We start from the raw sequence: 17,840 nt of genomic DNA on the forward strand, positions 1-17,840 counted from the left end.
CTGCCGCAGTGGGTTCTGCAGCTTAACACATACTCTGCAATTTCAACCTTACCTTTGGCAGCTGTAACTGGTTTGCTTTATAATTCCATTGCGTTCTCCACTCCCTTTCCGGCTCTTTGATTGGAAAAGGTGGTTGGGAGTCTCTGCTTGACCATTCATGGTGTTCCATTGGGGGAACACACTCCATCCTTGCGAGAACCCCACCCCATGACTTCAGCAGAATTGCAGCAGGAGTTAGTCCCAGTGATCTAGCACTCCTTGCTGAGGCTGTTGAAAGGAACTGCCACCGAGAGCTTTGCAGTGGAATTGATCATCTGATGCCCAGTAACAATCTCCTTCTTCTTCTCTTAACAGCGAAACTGCGGTTTCAGCAGCAAATCCAGGACATCCGCAGCCTCCAGCAGCAGCGACAGGAAAGGAGCGACTCAGACCTGCTGGTTCCTAGGCTCTCCAGCCAGCAAGAGCTGGAGTTGGGGCTGACCCACCGGAGCGATGGCTCTGGACCTCTGACTGGCGGTGATCCCCATGCTTCCTCCTTCTGCCCCCCACACAGCAGAGCTGCTCTGTACCTAGCCAAGCAGGTGGTGCTGCCCGAGGCAGGAGACGAGCTGCGTTGCTTCAGTTCTGAAAGCAGTGGCAGCCAGTCCCACAGGTCCCAGGCAGGGTCAGAACTGCCAGCGCCGCCGCTGAGCAAGCTCCCTGCTGATTCTGTGACTGGGAAGCTGCCTCCCCCTTCCACACTGCCCCTCCCAGCCTCCACCTCAGCATCTGGCAAATCCTCCCCCGAGGCGCGCTCCTCCCCAGTGAGCCCCCGGAGTCAGCCTGGAAGCCAGGAGTCCTCATATACTCCCAAGGGGGCAGTGCTGCTCTCGCCGAGACCCTTCCGGGCACAACGACTGGGCTCTCCCTTTAAATTCAGAGTGAGCCCGGAGCCCCCAGGGGAGAGCTGTGGCAGCTGAAGCACCCTGTCCGTTGAGGTCAGACTAGATGATCACAACGGGCCTCTTCTGGCCTTGGAATCTATGAATCCTGCATGGCTGGGTACATGTGGCTTTGAATGATCTGCTCTGTGCCCTCTCCTTGTCCTCTGAGCTGTTCGCCGTAGAGTCTGGCTGGTAAATGAATGAACATAGCATGTTCTCTTGGAACTGGCTGTTTCCCCCTGGCAGCGGGGAAAGGTGGTCTCCTGACCCCTTGGGTTGGAATTCAGATTAGGGGCATTACAGGGGAGAGGCTGTTCTTGCACTAGCTGGGCAACTAAGTCCAACAGTCCTCGATGCCTCGCCCCGCGCACCTGGGCCTCCTGGAGTTGGGAGCCACCAGTGTGGTCTGTGAGCAGCAAATGGTTTGATGTATGCTACAGGTTCTTCCCCTGCCCTCCTTACCCGAGCATTTGAGCACCTGCCGCTCATGCATTAAGGGATTTGACTCACTTTTGCCACACATAGTTCTTGCTTTCGCTCATCTTCTCCTCAGGGGGAGAACTGTGCAGTGAAGTGTTGGGAAACATACCCCCTGCTCTGTGTTTATATGGGGAAGGGATGGTCAGAGGGGTGCGCCTGGCACCTAGACCACGAGGTAGGGAGGATTGTGATGGTCCTTGGGTTCATCCCACAGTCTGAGGCTGGCCCCCAAGAGAGCTCTGCCTCCTGCATAGCCGAGCCAAGCTTTACCCTGAAGTTAGGAAGTGCCTTGGTGCCAGAGGAGCAGAGCCCAGCCAGGCCCCAGCCCAGAGCTTTAGGTGATCTTCTACATAGGCTTCTTCTGTTCCCCCTGAGATAGAGAGCTGCTTCTCCTTCCCTGGAAGCTCAACCTCCTGAGGGAGAGAAGGCCTTAGATAGAGTACCTCAAGCTACACCAGCTGCACTGCTCAGCTGCTGCACTGAGGAACAGGCAGCAGAGCAGGCCCTCGTAGCTCTCTGCCTCCAGTTCCCTCGTCCCTAGCAGCCCTGCCTTCAGAGTCATCAGGCAGTGATCACCGGATGGGCCGACCTTTTGCACTGTAAGCCAGATCTCCCTTACTGCTCACCGCTGTGCTGCTGCAGCCCTTCCAAAGAGCTGGAAGAGTTGGTGGAGGGGGCAGGTGCCCCACTGGCAGTGTTTGGGTTTCCCAGGGAAGTGGGGTTCAGTGGTGGGCAGCTAAGGATTGTCAGCATAGTCACAGATGGATTTGATTTTTGTGAAGGCCTGATGCCCTCTGGAGCAGGCCTTGATCCTCTCCCCCAGCTCTCCGTGCTGCCCTGTGCTTGCTGTGAAAACCCCTTGGCATCGGGCACCGATCGCTATCCCCGCATCTGATTTCTGGGGTGGGAGCGAATCCCCACTCTCACTATTCTGCTTCCTGTGTGGATAATGTGTCTGTCTTCCATAAAGGACTGGAATGTGCTCTGCTGCCTCAGACTGTTCTTCTGCTGCACCCCCAGGGATGGGAGGCTGGGCATCAAGGCTGGCTGGAAGATGGCCGATAGGCTAATAGCAAGGGAGCCTTTCAGGCTGGAGTTCTAGGTCTAGGGATCAGAGCCAGGTTCTGGTTCAGCCCATTGCTGTGCTAAGGGTGCAGGTAGGCTCCTCAGTGTTTGGTATATGAGGAGAGGCAAGTTGGCTTCCTTTTCCAGATGGGGACACACCGCAGCTCAACATCTCACAGTTAGCGCCCTGTGATTCGTTCGCTGTTAGGGGTTTATCCTGCCACCCGTCGCCGCCGCATCTCGGCCCCTTCAGTGTAAAAGCAACAGCAATTGGAAGGGAATGAAACACCTTGTGCCTCAGCTTCAATATCTTCGCATTCTGCCCTTCTCACAAGGTTGCCAACGTGGGCCTGTCTCAGGCAGGCCAGATGTGGCACAAGAACACCATCTCCACCGGCCCATGAACCATGGCCATTTGGACCTGCAGTGATGGCAGGGCTGGAACTCCCACACCACAGCATAGGCCACGGGAGTTAAAGGTGACTTATAATAATAGAGAGCCTATGACACACAGGTTCTAAATCCAGTTAGGAGACAGCAGTGCTGCAACTACACAACGGCCACTCCTCTGTGTGTACACACACACCTACAGTCCATGTACATATACCTCCCCCAACACAACCAACAATCCGGATTATTTAACGGCACCATTCACTAGCGAGACTTGGGAGTTTAATAACCAAAGCCCAAGGAAACCCCGTTAATATTGTTTTGACATCAGTACAGTCGCATGGCAGGAATGACATCACGGAGGCAGCAACACACTTTCAGAACAAATTCCTTTTATTTGTTTAAAGGGGACAAAGTGGATGGAAAACACAAAGGTCTGAGCCAGCAACCAGATGTGAGGCTGCAGGCCTGGGCTGTGCACTATAGTGATGGCTCACTTCCTGTCTGGCATCTTGGGAGACCACCTAGCCTCTATGGAAAGCTGCTGTGTTTTAAAAATAAGTTTCCAGGCTATTACCTTACCTATTACCCTGGGGGTGGGGGTGTGTTTTCATTGACTGGGGACTGTGTTAAGTAACTGACTGCTATGGTTGCAGATTTGATAAGAGGATCTGAATGAAGAGATGTTGGGGTGATGGGTTGGCCATTGGAATAGGCATAAAACTACAACTGCATTGGCAGTAACAGGCCAGCAAGCTGCGGCTGCTCTATGCCAAGCCGGCACTGCCAGCATTACCTCAGTGTTGTGCTGGAAGGGGGACCATGGCTTAACAAGGGAATCCCTCCGAAGGTTCAGTAACATCAGCGGAATCGCAGGACGCTGGGCTCTCCTGGATCCGCCTGCTGGACCTCATCCCTGCAATTTTCCTTTTTTCACCTTGTAGACCTGCTCCTCCAGCAGCAGCTCTGAACTCCAGAACTGTAGGTCCAAGTAAAGCAGGGAGGATTATGCACCAGAGGGATGCATCCCAGGGCGGCTCCAAGGTGAGACGTGCAACAGTTCGACACTCCATTATAAAACAATGAGGTGGGAGAATGGGATGGAATCTGGTATTTTATGCAGGAAGTTGGGGATAGGGAAAATGGCCTTCCAGCCCTTCCGTGACCTCTTCCTTGCCCATGCTCAAGGCACATGGGTTCCTCCTTCACAGGGACCCCACAGATCAGTGCTCGACACAGTACAGCTAGCTTGGGCTTTCTTACACAGAGATCTAGGAATCAAGGCTGACATTTCATCCATGTGTGATCTGGCCGTTCCCTACGAGTGGACTGGAACAGATTGGAGGTTGTTCTGACTGCAGCACTGATCGTCCATGTTATGCTGAGCAGAATTCACAAAAATGCAGCAGGGGCCACACCCAGCCCAAAGCAGGTGTAATTCTACTGACTTCACAAGAGCATCAAGCAAGGGGTATGTGGTCATCATAACTACAGTGAAGTCAATGGTGTTGCATCTGGTTATCCTCAGGCTGGATGTGGGTCAGGACCTCCAAGGCTGTCTTAAATTTGATCACTGGTTACTGTCTTGGTTTGGGGATTGGGGACAACTCACTTTGTTGACATGCCAGCCTGGAATCCTCCTGAGCAAGTCTGGAACACATGAAGCTTCCTCCTTCCATCTGTCCCTACTCTTTCCTCTCCTCTCCATGCTCCCACTTCCCTCTGCTCCTTTCGACATCTCATGTTCCTGTGCCCACCTCCTGCCCTCCTTTCACTGCTGCTGCCAGTGCTCCCTTCCCTGGGCCAATGTCCCAGCAGCAGCCAGGAGCTGACGGCGAGGTTCTTTCCCTTTAATTGCAGACACATGCTCTCTACCTAAGATACTTAACAAGGAAAGTCTCTGGCTTGGCTTCAAGTTGCTTGCTGCTCCCCTCTCTTGGTGGCCTCGGGGCCATCCAGGGCAGCACAGAGCAGACTCGCACGACGTAGAAGACGATACTTCTGACATGACTGCAGTTCTTCAACCCAGCCGCACAGCCAGCGGGAATCACCCGCTCAGGCATCAGCACTGATTTCCACATCCTGCTCCGACTGACCAGCTCCAATGAGTCACCTGCTGACTGACCATAGGGAACGTCAAGGGGAGAGACTGAAAACATCCGGCTGAATCACATGCCACCGCGCGGATTCCACGTGCCCTCGGCAGCACATCTCCTTCCAGTGAAGCAGCCCTGCCTCTGGGGCGTGAGGCCCAATCAGCACTCGGCCCAGGATGCAGCTGCGCGTATAGAGACGAGCCTTTGGGGAGGAAGGGGAAAGACAGCATGAGGCAGGGAAGAGTCAATGGGAGAAGCAGCCAGAAGGCTCAGCAAACAGCCCCTCCCCTGGAAATACCGTCCCATTCTGACAGCCCCTTGACAGCAACAAGTCCCAGCACCTCCTCCGCCAATATCACCTGTGCCAACACCCCCCATAGCCCCTTCCAAATGCCACCATGTGCCAACCCCCTACAAGTGCCAGCTGCCTTGGACAAACCCCTTAACATTCCACTGAGGAGGGACAGATAGCTAGCTCAAGGAGGGATAGCTCAGTGGTTTGAGCATTGGCCTGCTAAACCCAGGCTTGTGAGTTCATCCTTGAGGGCCCCACTTAGGGATCTGGGGCAAATTCAATACTTGGTCCTGCTAGTGAAGGCAGGAGGCTGGACTCAATGACCTTTCAGGGTCCCTCCCAGTTCTAGGAGATAAGTAGGTATATCTCCATATATTATAGGAGCCAACCTTCCCACAGTAAAAACACTTCCCCAGGGCACTGAGTGCCTACTGGTACCAATGCCCCTGAGCATCAAACCACCTGGCTCCAACAAACCTCCTTGCATATGTCACCACCTGCTTACCAGCCTGCCCCTGCAAATGCTCCACTGTCACCTGCCTGCTCTGGAAGGAATCGGTGCCTACACTGGATAAATACTGCCCCCACCCTTATCCCCTGCAGCATGCTAATACACCATCTGATGCACACAGGTTCCCACTCCCGCTCCTGTCCCTCCAACCTGCATGACAGTGAACTCCAGGCACAGCTGCTGCTCCTGGATGTCTCCTGCAGGGACGCTGAAGAGGAAAGGCGTGTTCCACACGGGGTTGTAGCCAGCTATGGACTTGGTCTCCTTCGTGTCCATGACTCGCCCGTCATAGTAAAAGTGAATGACAACGTAGTGGTCTGGGAATGGAATAGGAGAATAAGGAGACTGGCAACAGCACACGGGATCTGCTGTGAACAGACCCAGGTTTGCTTGGACTCAGCGAGGCTCATGAGGAAGTAAGTTAGGGGCAGCTGAACAGGTGAGTCCTGTCTCCCAGAAGCTCTGCGTCAGGCCCTGGGGAGCTACCAGGACAGAATGGAGAGAGCTTTGAAGCACTGGACACTCCTATAAGAGCTGGTCAGAGGGCCCTGGGGCTTGGAAGGTCATTTAAACAAGAGAAGGCATCTGAGCCAGCTACTCTCTTCCCTAGCAGCCTACAGCATTGGCCTGGCTAGAGGAGTCACAGCCCTTCTACCCCTGCTCCCAGGAAGGCGACGGGATCTGCCACTGCTGGGCTTGGGAAAGTGGGACGCAAAGAAGGGTTAGAACAAAGGGCAGAGAGGACCCATGCCTGCCAATAAGGGGGTGGGGGAGAGGGAGGGCAGTCGGCTTCAGCAGTGTTACTGAGCATGCCCAGTAGAAGCCAAGGAGCAAATGGGGGGCATGTGTCCCCTCATGCCCCCCTACCCCCATGTGTCACCTCTGCGAGGAAAATTGGAAATCGCACAACTGTGATCCCCCCCATTCTGGATCCCTCACTTTAGCCCACATCTTCCCTGTCCTGAAAATATCTTCATTCTAACCATGGTCCCAGGGGTGTGGCCATGGGCATGCTCCTCATAGGGTTAAGTGTGTGCTGTACAGGCCATTGGGTGGGGGGCTGATAGGGCCTATAGCAGAGATGCCCAGACTCCAGGGTTCAAGGGGTCTGTAACTAAGCGGCACATGTGCCATAGCAGATCCTGGGGACTTTTAAATGACACAGCTGTATGTTCTACAACAGGAATACTATTACCGGTGCCACCAAAGTCCTTCCTGTTGCCGAGGCCTATTGAACCTGGTCTGCCCCTCAGCCTTGTTGGAGGGGTTCCCTCTGCACCTCCCTACCTGGTGTCCCTGGCATGCGGGTGAGCCGGCCCAGATTCTCTGCCTTGCGGACCAGCACCTTTATACGATTGGCCAGAACCTGGTACTGGAGAAGAATGAAGAGCTGGCCCAGGGACGTGGACTGGGAGCACGCAGCTCCGTAGCTCATGTCCTGAGTGCTGAGACACTGAAACAACATGGACAGCAGGAGACAATGAAACACCCACCAATCTCACCTCCTCCCCCCAGCCTCCAGGGCACCTAGCAGCCACTGAGACAGAAACAAAGGTCAGGCCCATCCAGGAGCTTCAGGGTGGAAAGTTCTTCACATTCTTACCACAACCAAAGGATTTCCCACCCACTTACCCCCATCACATATGCCCTCCCACCCCTTCCAGCTAAGGCTGACTTTGCTTCACTCTGAGCTAAAAGAGGATCTTTTTGGAGCTGCGGCCCTTACAGGATGCATGATCAGACATGAGCTGGTCTGGTATCCCATCTAGCAGAGGGAAGTGGTGATACACCCAGTCCTCACTTGCCCTGTGAGGGGAATTCCACTGAATGACACAGAGGTTCTGTAATGAAAAAGTCCTCCTCTTGCATCCGTACGGGTGGACCTTTAAGCCTCTGGGGCCCTGGGGACCTCAGCCAGCACTATCCCCACTGGGTACTATTAGTTCAGTGACTCAGTCCTGACCTTTTTGAGTTTGGTTTTGGTGGCTGACAGCTCCCGGGTGTAGCTGGAGGCCGCCTCGGTGTTCCAAGTAACCTGGGCACACGGGAACGTCACTTCCCCAATAAAGGAGTCCCTGAAGCTGCGAAACTCCTTCACATAGACGGCGAAGCGCAGGGTGAAGCCCCTCAGCTCCTCCAGGTGGTAGCGGCCGAACTGGAACTGCGCTCGGAACTCGGGGTTGAGGCTCTTCCTGCACACAGCTGTGCGCTGGGGCTCGATGAACTTGGGGAGCAGGTACACTTTGACATAGGAGTCCCGGCTGCTTCGAAAGCCCTTGGGCAGGTGGGATACGCTGAGCACCGTCACAGTGAGCGTGGCCTCAGGCTGGGAGTAGAACAGGATGAAGTGGAGTTGGGGCCGCTGCTTGGGGCCGGCGCTGGCGCTGGAGAGGCTCCCTGGCATGGTGGATGACTGGCGGATGCTGGCTCCCAGAACAGGACGAGTCAGGAGGCTGCTCTTGTCAGTCTCCCCAAAGATGGTGGACCGACGCTCCCAGCCCGGCTCTGTCTTGGAGAACAGGCCAAGCTTCTGGGAGAAAGGGATGCTGGGTAAAGAGGCCCTCCCATGCAACATGCTCCGTGGCAGGCTGCCAGCTCCAGGAGAATCCAGCGAGTCATTCCCTGCACATTCTAGCACCTCTCCCTCTAGCTCCACGTACTGTTGCTGGATGGGCACGGTGGCGGTCTGGGAAGGCAGAGCAGGCCCCAGCTCCACCAGAGTGTTGGTCGATGCCTGCTCTTTCCTGTTGCTCTTGTTGCGCCTCTCGTTTCGACGCCAGCACAAGGCACAGCCCAGGAGAAGGCAGAAGCACAGAAGAGCCAGCCCCACTCCGAGGAGCATCTGCAAATGCACTAAATGGAGCAGAGAAGAATTACAGCATGAGTATATGAAGGGGGCTGCAGGTAGCAGAGCTCCCATGTGACCAGAAGGCATCTGGCAGAAGGTGCCTGGCCAGTGGGTAGGAAATGTGATTAAGATGTAGCAGTTTGTACCTGTGTTCTATGACAATGGGCCTATTAAAAATGCCGCAGCTAGACTGATTGAGCAGGTACCTCCTTCAGCTCATCAGAAATCAGGAGTTCACATCACTACTCCAAGGACGAAGTGATCAGAATCGTCCCTTATAATAATAATAATACCCAGCTATTCTCAAAGGAGGTCAGTATCAGGACCCCCATTTTACAGATTAGTAAACTGAGGCACAGGGTGATGAAGAGCCCAAGGTCACTCAGCAAGCCAGTGTCAGAGCCAGGTATAGAACCTAGGTCCCAGTCCAACTCTCTATGATCTTAAGATCTACGAACCAATAGGTTGATGACAAATGAATCTTGGCAATCACCAGCAACTGCACAGCAGTCAAAATCCAGATACACACTCACACCCCAGAAACAGTCAGAGCCAGTGGGTTCAATTCTGTGCTGTTACTAAACCAAACCTGTCAGGCCCTCTCTCATCACCGCACAGGACATGCCTGGCAAGATTACTGTGTAATATCGAGTGATAAGAGAAAGGAACAGGGACAGAGAGCTGTGCTGGGGGTGTCAGCATCTGCAGAGCTCCATTCTCTCTGAGCACCGTTCCCGAGCGGAGCTGGAATTATTACATCAGATCAACATATCCGTCGCAAGGCTAAAATAAATCCAGCCTCACCCTAAACAAGATAATGGCCATGGAAAAAAACCTCCTCTTATCAGCCCCACAGCCGAGTTGACGCACTGTTTATGTAAGACACATGATTGACGTCAGTCAAACACCCAGGGGAAAAAACACAGAATCCTCTCTTCAGCCTCCTTTCCCGGTCAGTGGGTCTGAGGCTTCGTTAACAGCCATGGGGTGACCCCACACGTGCTAGAGGAAGGGCAAACAGCCTGGAAGTGGAGGTGCCCTGATGCAGACAGTAGTTGGTGGTGTGGCAGTGGCATGCGGCACTGCAAACACTGCATGCATGGTAAGATCATGATGGTAAACTCAGCCTTGACATTCTTCCCTGACTCTCAAGGTTCCCTCAGTGCCCCAGCGATTTCCCATCCTGCACTCACCCCACAATGATGCTGTCCATGCCAGCCTAGGAGAGCTAGATGTGGCTCCCCTCACTACCCATCCACACCTGTCTTACTGTAAGTCAGCCAGTGGAACTGCCACATGAGACACCTCCTCCCACCCCCAGTAATTGAGCATGATGGCCCCAAGCTCCTCCCTATGACTGCAGGGCCAAGAATGAAGGAATATGTTGACATCTCGATCTCAAAGCTTGGCATGGGAAGCAGGTTGCAGTAGCACTCAAGGGCCAGAGCTAATCCACCTTGGATGCCACGGTAGATCTGGATCAGTAGGTTCAATGGGGCAACCAGGGTGTCAAAAGTCACCAAGCTTCCAATCCCATATGTGGAGGACAGGGGACAATCTGCCCTAAATATTTAAGGCAGTTTCCATGCTGTTGACTTCCAGCCAGTTTCCGAACGGGGATGGAAACTTAGATCTTTTTAGTCCTTTAGTTCTAGTACATTATTTGTTTCTTTACCAGCACTAACTCGGAAATTTTGAATCAGAGAACAAAATGGATGCCAGGATTGATTTATGGAGTTGGATGATCTCTTGGGCATAGGGATAGAGTAACGTAGGGTTAAGGCAAAGTGAAAGATGCCTGCATGAAAAATAAGGAGACTGCTGCCCTCCCGGTCTGAGGAGACTGGGTGTTCATTCAGGCCTTGGGGAGGAGACTGAACATAGTCCATCCAGGCATTTCTCTCATATCCCTTCCCAGCAATGGACTCAGGCTGAGGACTATCTAAGGGGTTTGTGTAGCATCCCAGGATGCCTAAAGCAAGGCCTATAGTTTCAAACCTGAGTGGCTAAAATTTGATTCAGAAAAAAAAGCCTGCTCTGAAGAAGTGCCACGTATCCAGAGACCTCGTACACTTCAGTGAGAGCTGCAGGTGTGCTACGCCGCTCAAAAATCAGCCCAGATTTGTATCTAAGAGCCTATGTATGGATTTAGAGGCCCTGTCTTTAGGTTCCCAAGTTGGAAAATTTTGGCCAGAATCCAACAGAGATTCTATTCAGCTCAGCCGACAATGTTCCCTGGGCTCAGTGCCAACAAGCCCTGATCTAAGTGACAGAGGAGGTGTCAGTCCATGGCGTTCCATCTGCAGCATGACTCAGAGCAGCTGCATTATGGCTGGTTTGCATCTCAGCAGCCTGCAGGAGCAGGGGCGAGGGGGAAGAACTTGGGCATCACAGTGCAATGGGGCAGGATGGGGAGTAGAAACCAGGATTGTGAAGATGTGCATTGTGACAGACCCAGGCCAGTGGAGTACAGGAGTCTGGTAGAGGGCAAATATACTGGTCACTTTGTTCCCTGAGTGTCCAGAGCAGGGGCTGCACTAGAGTAACCAGGAACTTGCTAGAACCAATTAAGGCAGACAGGTTGATTAGAACACCTGCAGCCAATCAAGGCAGGCTAATCAGGGCACCTGGGTTTAAAAAGGAGCTCACTCCAGTCAGGTGGGGAAGAGCCAGAGGAGAGGAAGTGCATGTGAGGAGTTGGGAGCAAGAGGCACAAGGAGCTGAGAGTGAGAGGGAGAGCTGCTGGAGGACTGAGGAATACAAGTGTTATCAGACACCAGGAGGAAGGTCCTGTGGTGAGAATAAAGAAGGTGTTTGGAGGAGGCCATGGGGAAGTAGCCCAGGGAGTTGTAGCTGTCATGCAGCTGTTACAAGAGGCACTATGGACAGCTGCAATCCACAGGGCCCTGGGCTGGAACCCGGAGTAGAGGGAGGGCCCGGGTTCCTCCCAAACCTCCCAACTCCTGATCAGACACAGGAGGAGTTGATCCAGACTGTGGGGAAGATCACTGAGGTGAGCAAATCTGCCAATAAGCACAGGATCAACCAAGGTAGAGGAGGAACTTTGTCACAACTGGTTTTAGAAGTGGGATTCTGGTGTGTACAGCACGGCAGAAGAAGAAGTAGAGGGTTTATTTTTTTTTTTCACCGCAGTGGATGACTTAGTATGGGCATTGATACAAGCTACAGCAGCCCAGCAGGAGGTTACCCATGTCCAGGCAGCTGCCCAACAGGAGGCAGTGCGGCTGCAGCAAGAGACTAATCGCCTGCTGATGGACCAGGCTCCTCAAGACTGAGCTATGTTGCGAGAACTGGTAAACCAGGTAAAGACCCTTACAGAGCTGAACCATGGCCATGATAGGATGCAGATCATACGGGCCAGCAATTGGCTGCAGAAAATGACATGGGAGGATGATGTAGAGGGATACCTTCTGGCCTTTGAGATGACAGCCCTGCGGGAGGCTTGGCCTCGAGATAAGTGGTCTGGCATCCTTGCCCCATTCCTGTGTGGGGAGGCCCAGAAGGCTTACTATGATCTGCCTGAAGAGGCTGCAGCAGACTACTCCCAGCTGAAAGCAGAGATCCTGGCCAGACCTGGGGTAACAACTGCAGTGCGGGCCCAGCGGTATCACGAGTGGAGGTACCAGGAAAACAAAATCCCACGGTCCCAATTGTATGACCTCATCCATCTCGCACGAAAGTGGTTGTGAACGGAGTCCTGGAGTCCAGAAGAGATACTCGAGGTTCTGGTCATCGACTGATACATGAGGGGACTACCGCCAGACCTTCGTACCTGAGTAAGCCAGAACGAACCCTCCACCTATGATGAGATTGTTGCACTGGTAGAGAGGCGAAGGACAGCAGGGGAGCTGACCCGACCAGTTAAGGAAGAGGCACCCAGGGTTAAACTAGCAGCACTAAGCCCTAGAGCTCGAGTGACGGGGACACCAGAAGAGCCCAGGTGGAAAAAGAGAGGGGCTGAAGGCTCACCAGAAGCCACAAAGAGTCGGAGCACTGAGAGAGAAAAGGATCATGATGTTAGACTGCCCAAACCAAGAGACCGGGGAATGCCTAGGGCTCCATACAGATGTTATGCCTGCGGGGAGTAGGGACATATAGCTGTACAGTGTCCCAATGCTGAGGAGCAGATGCAGTGTAATCTGGGGAACTGGGCAGACCCATGCTCCCTAATCCACTTTGTGGGAGTCTCACTTAACCCACATATGTACACCAGAGCAGTAAAGCTAAATGGGGCAGAGACCACGGCACTGGTTGATTCGGAGAGTGCTATCACGCTTGTCTCAGGGAAGCTCGTGAAGTGTAGTCAGCTGCTGCAGACTAAGCGTACGGGGATAACATATGTCCATGGGACAGTTGGTTATTACCCTACCATCCCAGTAAAACTTGAAATTCAGGGGAACACTACTGAGGTAGCAGCAGGTGTAGTCTCTAAACTCCCATACCCGGTGCTCATAGGGAGGGACTTCCCAGGGTTTGGAAACTTACTCCCAGTAGGAGGATTGGAGGAAAAGGGGAACCCTGAAGTTAGTGAGGCCTCCATAGTAAACTGTCAACCTCCAGTTTTCTCTGAAATATCCTGAGATTTATTTTCCATTCCCAGACAGGGTAGAAAGTCAAAAAGGGAAAGGAGGGCAGCTAAAGCCTTGGGAATCCGAATACTGACTCAAAGCCAGCGAGTCACTCTCGTAGGTAGGCGGACCCGAGCAGCTGAAAAGGAGGCCACCCAGGAGGGAGAAGAACCCGAGTCTGACCCCCTCCATAACGCTTCTGAACCAGTAGAGGCAACAGAGACTGGGCCTCTAGATCTCGGGCAGATTAGCCCTGGGAGAGGAAATTTTGGACGGGACCAGGCCGAAGACCCGAGGTACAACAACATTAGGAAAGAGGTGACTGAAATAGATGGGTTCCCCGTGGAAGGGAAAACCCAGGGACCAGGACCCTACTTCATAACGAAGAAGAATCTCTTATACCGGGTTGAACCAGTACAGGGGCAGAAGATACAGCAGATCCTAGTACCTCAAAAACACCAGAATGCTGTATTAAGTCTTGCTCATAGTCATCTTTTTGGGGGGCATTTGGGGTAGAGAAGACCCTGGCACGAGTCCTACAATGGTTCTTCTGGCCCGGAGTACATGAAGAAGTGCGGAGGTACGGTGCGTCCTGCCCAGAGTGTCAGCTGCATAGTCCCCGTCCCCACCTAAGGGCACCTTTAGTACCTCTTCCCATCATAGAGGTCCCCTTTGAGCAAATAGCCATGGACCTAGTGGGACCCCTGGAGAAGACGGCTCGGGGCCACCAATATATACTTGTTCTTTTGAACTATGCTACTCGTTACCCAGAAGCCATCCCGCTGCGGAACACAGCCTCTATAACGATAGCCAAAGAGCTGGTGGGGATCTTTGCCCGAGTGGGACTACCAAAGGAGATATTAACAGACCAAGGAACCCCATTTATGTCAAAACTAATGAAGAACCTCTGTACGCTGCTCCATATACATACCCTGAGAACTTCAGTCTACCATCTGCAGACTGATGGGTTGGTAGAAAGGTTTAACCGAACCCTCAAGGCTCTGATAAGGAAGGTGGTAAGTCGGGACGGGAAGGATTGGGACACCCTACTACCCTACCTTATGTTCACTATCTGGGAGGTACCTCAGGCCTCAACTGGGTTTTCCCCCTTCGAGTTATTATACAGCATCACCCGTGTGGCATATTAGACATCGCCAAAGAGATCTGGGAAGAGGAACCCAATGAGGGGAGAAATATAATAGAACATGTAATACAGACTGCTGAGACCGGATAGCCATGTGTCACCCCTCTTGTACAGGAACATTTGGAAAAGGCCCAGGAGGCCCAGAGAACCTATTACAATCGCCGGCAAAAGTCCGACAGATCCAACCAGGGGATCGGGTGATGGTGTTGGTACCCACAGCAGAAAGCAAGCTTCTGGTCCCAATGGCAGGGGCCCTATGAGGTGGCTGAACCCGTGGGAGAGTAACCTACAAGGTGGGCAGCCAGGACGCTGAAAACAAACAGATTTATCACATCAACCTTCTGAAACCCTGGCATGCACAAGAAGCAGTGCGTAACTGTCCAAAAAGACCTAAGGCCAGGAAAACAAGCCTTCTAAACAGGCTGAGAATGTCTCCTGATTTAACACCAGACCAGAAGAATGAGGTGTCTGAGATGATTTTCCGGAACCAAGATGTGTTCTCGACAAAACCAGGTTGAACAACTGAGACGTATCACCACATCGTCACGAACCTTGGGGCCAGAATAACAATGAGGCCCTATCGGGTGCCAGCGGCCAAAAGAGAGGAAATAAAAGCAGAAGTAAAAAAAATGCTGGAGTTGGGGATCATCGAAGAATCCCACAGTCAGTGGTCCAGCCCAATCGTGCTGGTGCCCAAACCTGATGGCACCACAAAGTTTTGCAATGACTTCCGGCGACTAAAGGAAGTATCCCATTTTGACGCGTACCCCATACCTCGCATAGATGAACTAGTGGACTGTCTGGGTAATGCCCAGTACTTGACTACTCTAGACTTGACAAAGGGGTACTGGCAGATTCCCCTTGCGGAAGACGCAAAGGAAAAGACTGCGTTCTCTACACCAGAGGGTCTTTTTCAATATACTGTCCTCCCTTTTGGACTACATGGGGCCCCAGCTACTTTCCAGCGCATCATGGACAAGCTTTTATGCCCGCATAACAGTTATGCTGCTGCCTACTTGGACGATGTGGTCATTCATACCCTAGACTAAGAAACTCACCTAGAGAAGGTGGAGGCAGTCCTTGGTACCTTCAGGCGAGCTGGCCTTACAGCAAACCCTGCCAAGTGCGCTGTACGGTTTACTGAGGCCAAATATCTTGGCTACATTGTGGGAAAAGGTCTGGTAAAACCCCAAGTGAACAAGTTGGAGGCCATTCAAAATTGGCCTCGACCACATCGCAAGAACCAAGTCCAGGCATTCCTAGGTGTAGTGGGGTATTACCGACGATTTATCCCCCACTTTGCCACAAGGGCAAGCCCCCTGATTGACCTAGTAAAAGCCCGTGAACCTGATCTGGTAAGGTGGTCTGACGCAGCAGAGAAAGCATTCACAGACCTAAGGACTGCCCTCTGCAGTAACCCTGTACTAATAGCCCCTGATTTCACCAAGGAATTTATCCTGCAGACAGATGCATCGGAAGTAGTGTTGGGGGCCATTCTACCACAGATGGCTGGGGAGGAGGAACACCCAATTCTCTACCTCAGTAGGAAACTCCTTCCAAGGGAACAAAAATATGCAGTGGTGGAGAGGGAGTGCCTCGCCGTAAAATGGGCTATGGAAGCATTGCACTACTACTTGCTTGGGCGCAGATTTGTCCTCATGACCGACCATGCCCCTCTTCAATGGATGCAATGGAACAAGGAAAAGAACACAAGGGTGACTAGGTGGTTCTTATCCCTCCAACTTTTCCAGTTCCATGTGCAACACAGAGCAGGGAGCCATCATGGCAATGTCGATGGCTTGTCACGTGTGCACTGTCTGGTATCCCAAGCTGCCCAACCCTTTGGTGTTGAGCAGGGGGGAGGGATATGTGATAGACCCAAACCAGTGGGGTACAGGAGTCTGTTAAAGGGCAAATATACTGGTCACTGGGTGAGTAGTTTTCTGTTCCCTGAGTGACCAGAGCAAGGTCTGCACTAGAGTAGTCAGGAACTTGCTAGAACCAATTAAGGCAGACAGGCTGATTAGAACACCTGCAGCCAATCAAGGCAGGCTAATCAGGGCATCTGGGTTTTAAAAGGAGCTCACTCCAGTCAGGTGAGGAGGAGCTAGAGGAGAGGAAGTGCGTGTGAGGAGCTGGGAGCAAGAGGCACAAGGAGCTGAGAGTGAGAGGGTGAGCTGCTGGAGGACTACGGAGTACAAGTGTTATCAGACACCAGGAGGAAGGTCCTGTGGTGAGGAGAAAGAAGGTGTTTGGAGGAAGCTATGGGGAAGTAGCCCAGGGAGTTGTAGCTGTCATGTAGCTGTTACAGGAGGCACTATACACAGCTGCAATCCACAGGGCCCTGGGCTGGAACCCAGAGTAGAGGGCAGGCCCGGGTTCCCCCTAAACCTCCCAACTCCTGATCAGACACAGGAGGAGTTGATCCAGACTGTGGGGAAGATCACTGAGGTGAGCAAATCTACCAATAAGCGCAGGATCCACCAAGGTAGAGGAGGAACTTTGTCACAGCATGCAGTTCCTTCCTAGCACTCAGCAGTGCTGCACGACGGAGTTCTCATCTCACCTTGGGGAGCTCAGAGTCCCTACTTTATAAACCAGCATAATGCAGAGAGCTTGGAAAGCCCCTGGAGTAGAGGTAACTGACAGTGCCAGGGGAATCCCAGCCCATCCGAATCAGCCACGGTAGAGCTCAATGCACCCTTGTGCTAGGCATTTGGGCTGTGCCATGATGATGTCATATGGATACAATCACTTTGCCATTTGGCCAGGTTTCCAAGCTCCTCTCCAATACCCACCCACTGGGCTATCTCCCTGCTCCTTTTAGACTGCAAGCTCTCTGGGTCAGGCCCCACCTGCCATCCCTGTCTCGAGCACATGCTGGGCCTCCGTAGAATTAGACATGGGCACTCTATAAATAACTGATGAAGTCATGAGCCCGGAGGAGCCCGTTCCCCAGGGTCTGTCCCCAGAGCATGTCCAGGAGTGTGATTTCACATTTTAAAATGCTTTTGCAATTAATGCCCAGCTGCAAACGTCTTCTGATTTATTAGCTCATGCGGGAGCGACCGATGACTTTCCTCTCACTACTGGGAGGGTGGGCAACGGATAAGGGAGTGAGAAGGAAGGGATAAAAACAGGATTATCAAAACACCTGTGTCCAGCTGTAGGTCATAAGGAACAAAGTTCCACTCCCTCATACAAACAGATCTAACAGACTAGAGAGCTATGTGGCAAGAGACAAGATACAAAATCCACGTACCCAGGGAAGGGAGGGGTGGGGGAAGGAAAGAGACCAACCGTGCTGATGTTTGTTGAGCTGGACTTGGATGAACAGCCAGAGGAAGAGGATAGCCACCACCTCTTCTATCATTCCTTTGCAGAAGAAGATGATGGACTGGCAAAGGGTGAGAGCTGGGTGTTCAGGATCCACGTATGCCATCCTACTGGCTGCAGAGAGCAGGAGCGGAGCAGGAGCTCTCTAGCTGGTTGTGGGAGC

General features: G+C 52.8%; 2 protein-coding genes across 9 annotated transcripts in view; one reads left to right on the plus strand and one right to left on the minus strand.

Moving 5' to 3' along the window:
• LOC115659050 (protein lava lamp-like) overlaps window positions 1-2,367 on the plus strand; it is a 42,067-nt gene extending 39,700 nt beyond the window's left edge. For all 8 annotated transcript variants that reach the window (XM_030578779.1, XM_030578776.1, XM_030578778.1 and 5 more), the window contains one exon: window positions 355-2,367. In XM_030578779.1, the coding sequence (XP_030434639.1) occupies window positions 355-959 (605 nt within the window). In that variant the 3' untranslated portion in view covers window positions 960-2,367. The remainder of the gene's footprint in view (window positions 1-354) is intronic.
• A 933-nt stretch (window positions 2,368-3,300) lies between these two features.
• LOC115658818 (synaptotagmin-5-like) lies at window positions 3,301-17,783 on the minus strand. The gene is made up of 5 exons (XM_030578269.1): window positions 17,642-17,783; window positions 7,724-8,613; window positions 7,048-7,213; window positions 5,911-6,077; window positions 3,301-5,156 (listed from the first exon to the last, which is right to left on the minus strand). Exons 1-5 carry the CDS (start codon window positions 17,781-17,783, stop codon window positions 4,995-4,997), a joined length of 1,527 nt encoding a protein of 508 aa, XP_030434129.1. The 3' UTR covers window positions 3,301-4,994.
• Window positions 17,784-17,840: the final 57 nt, after the last annotated feature.

Source organism: Gopherus evgoodei, chromosome 10, assembly GCF_007399415.2.
Source record: "Gopherus evgoodei ecotype Sinaloan lineage chromosome 10, rGopEvg1_v1.p, whole genome shotgun sequence".
NCBI lineage: Eukaryota > Metazoa > Chordata > Testudines > Testudinidae > Gopherus > Gopherus evgoodei.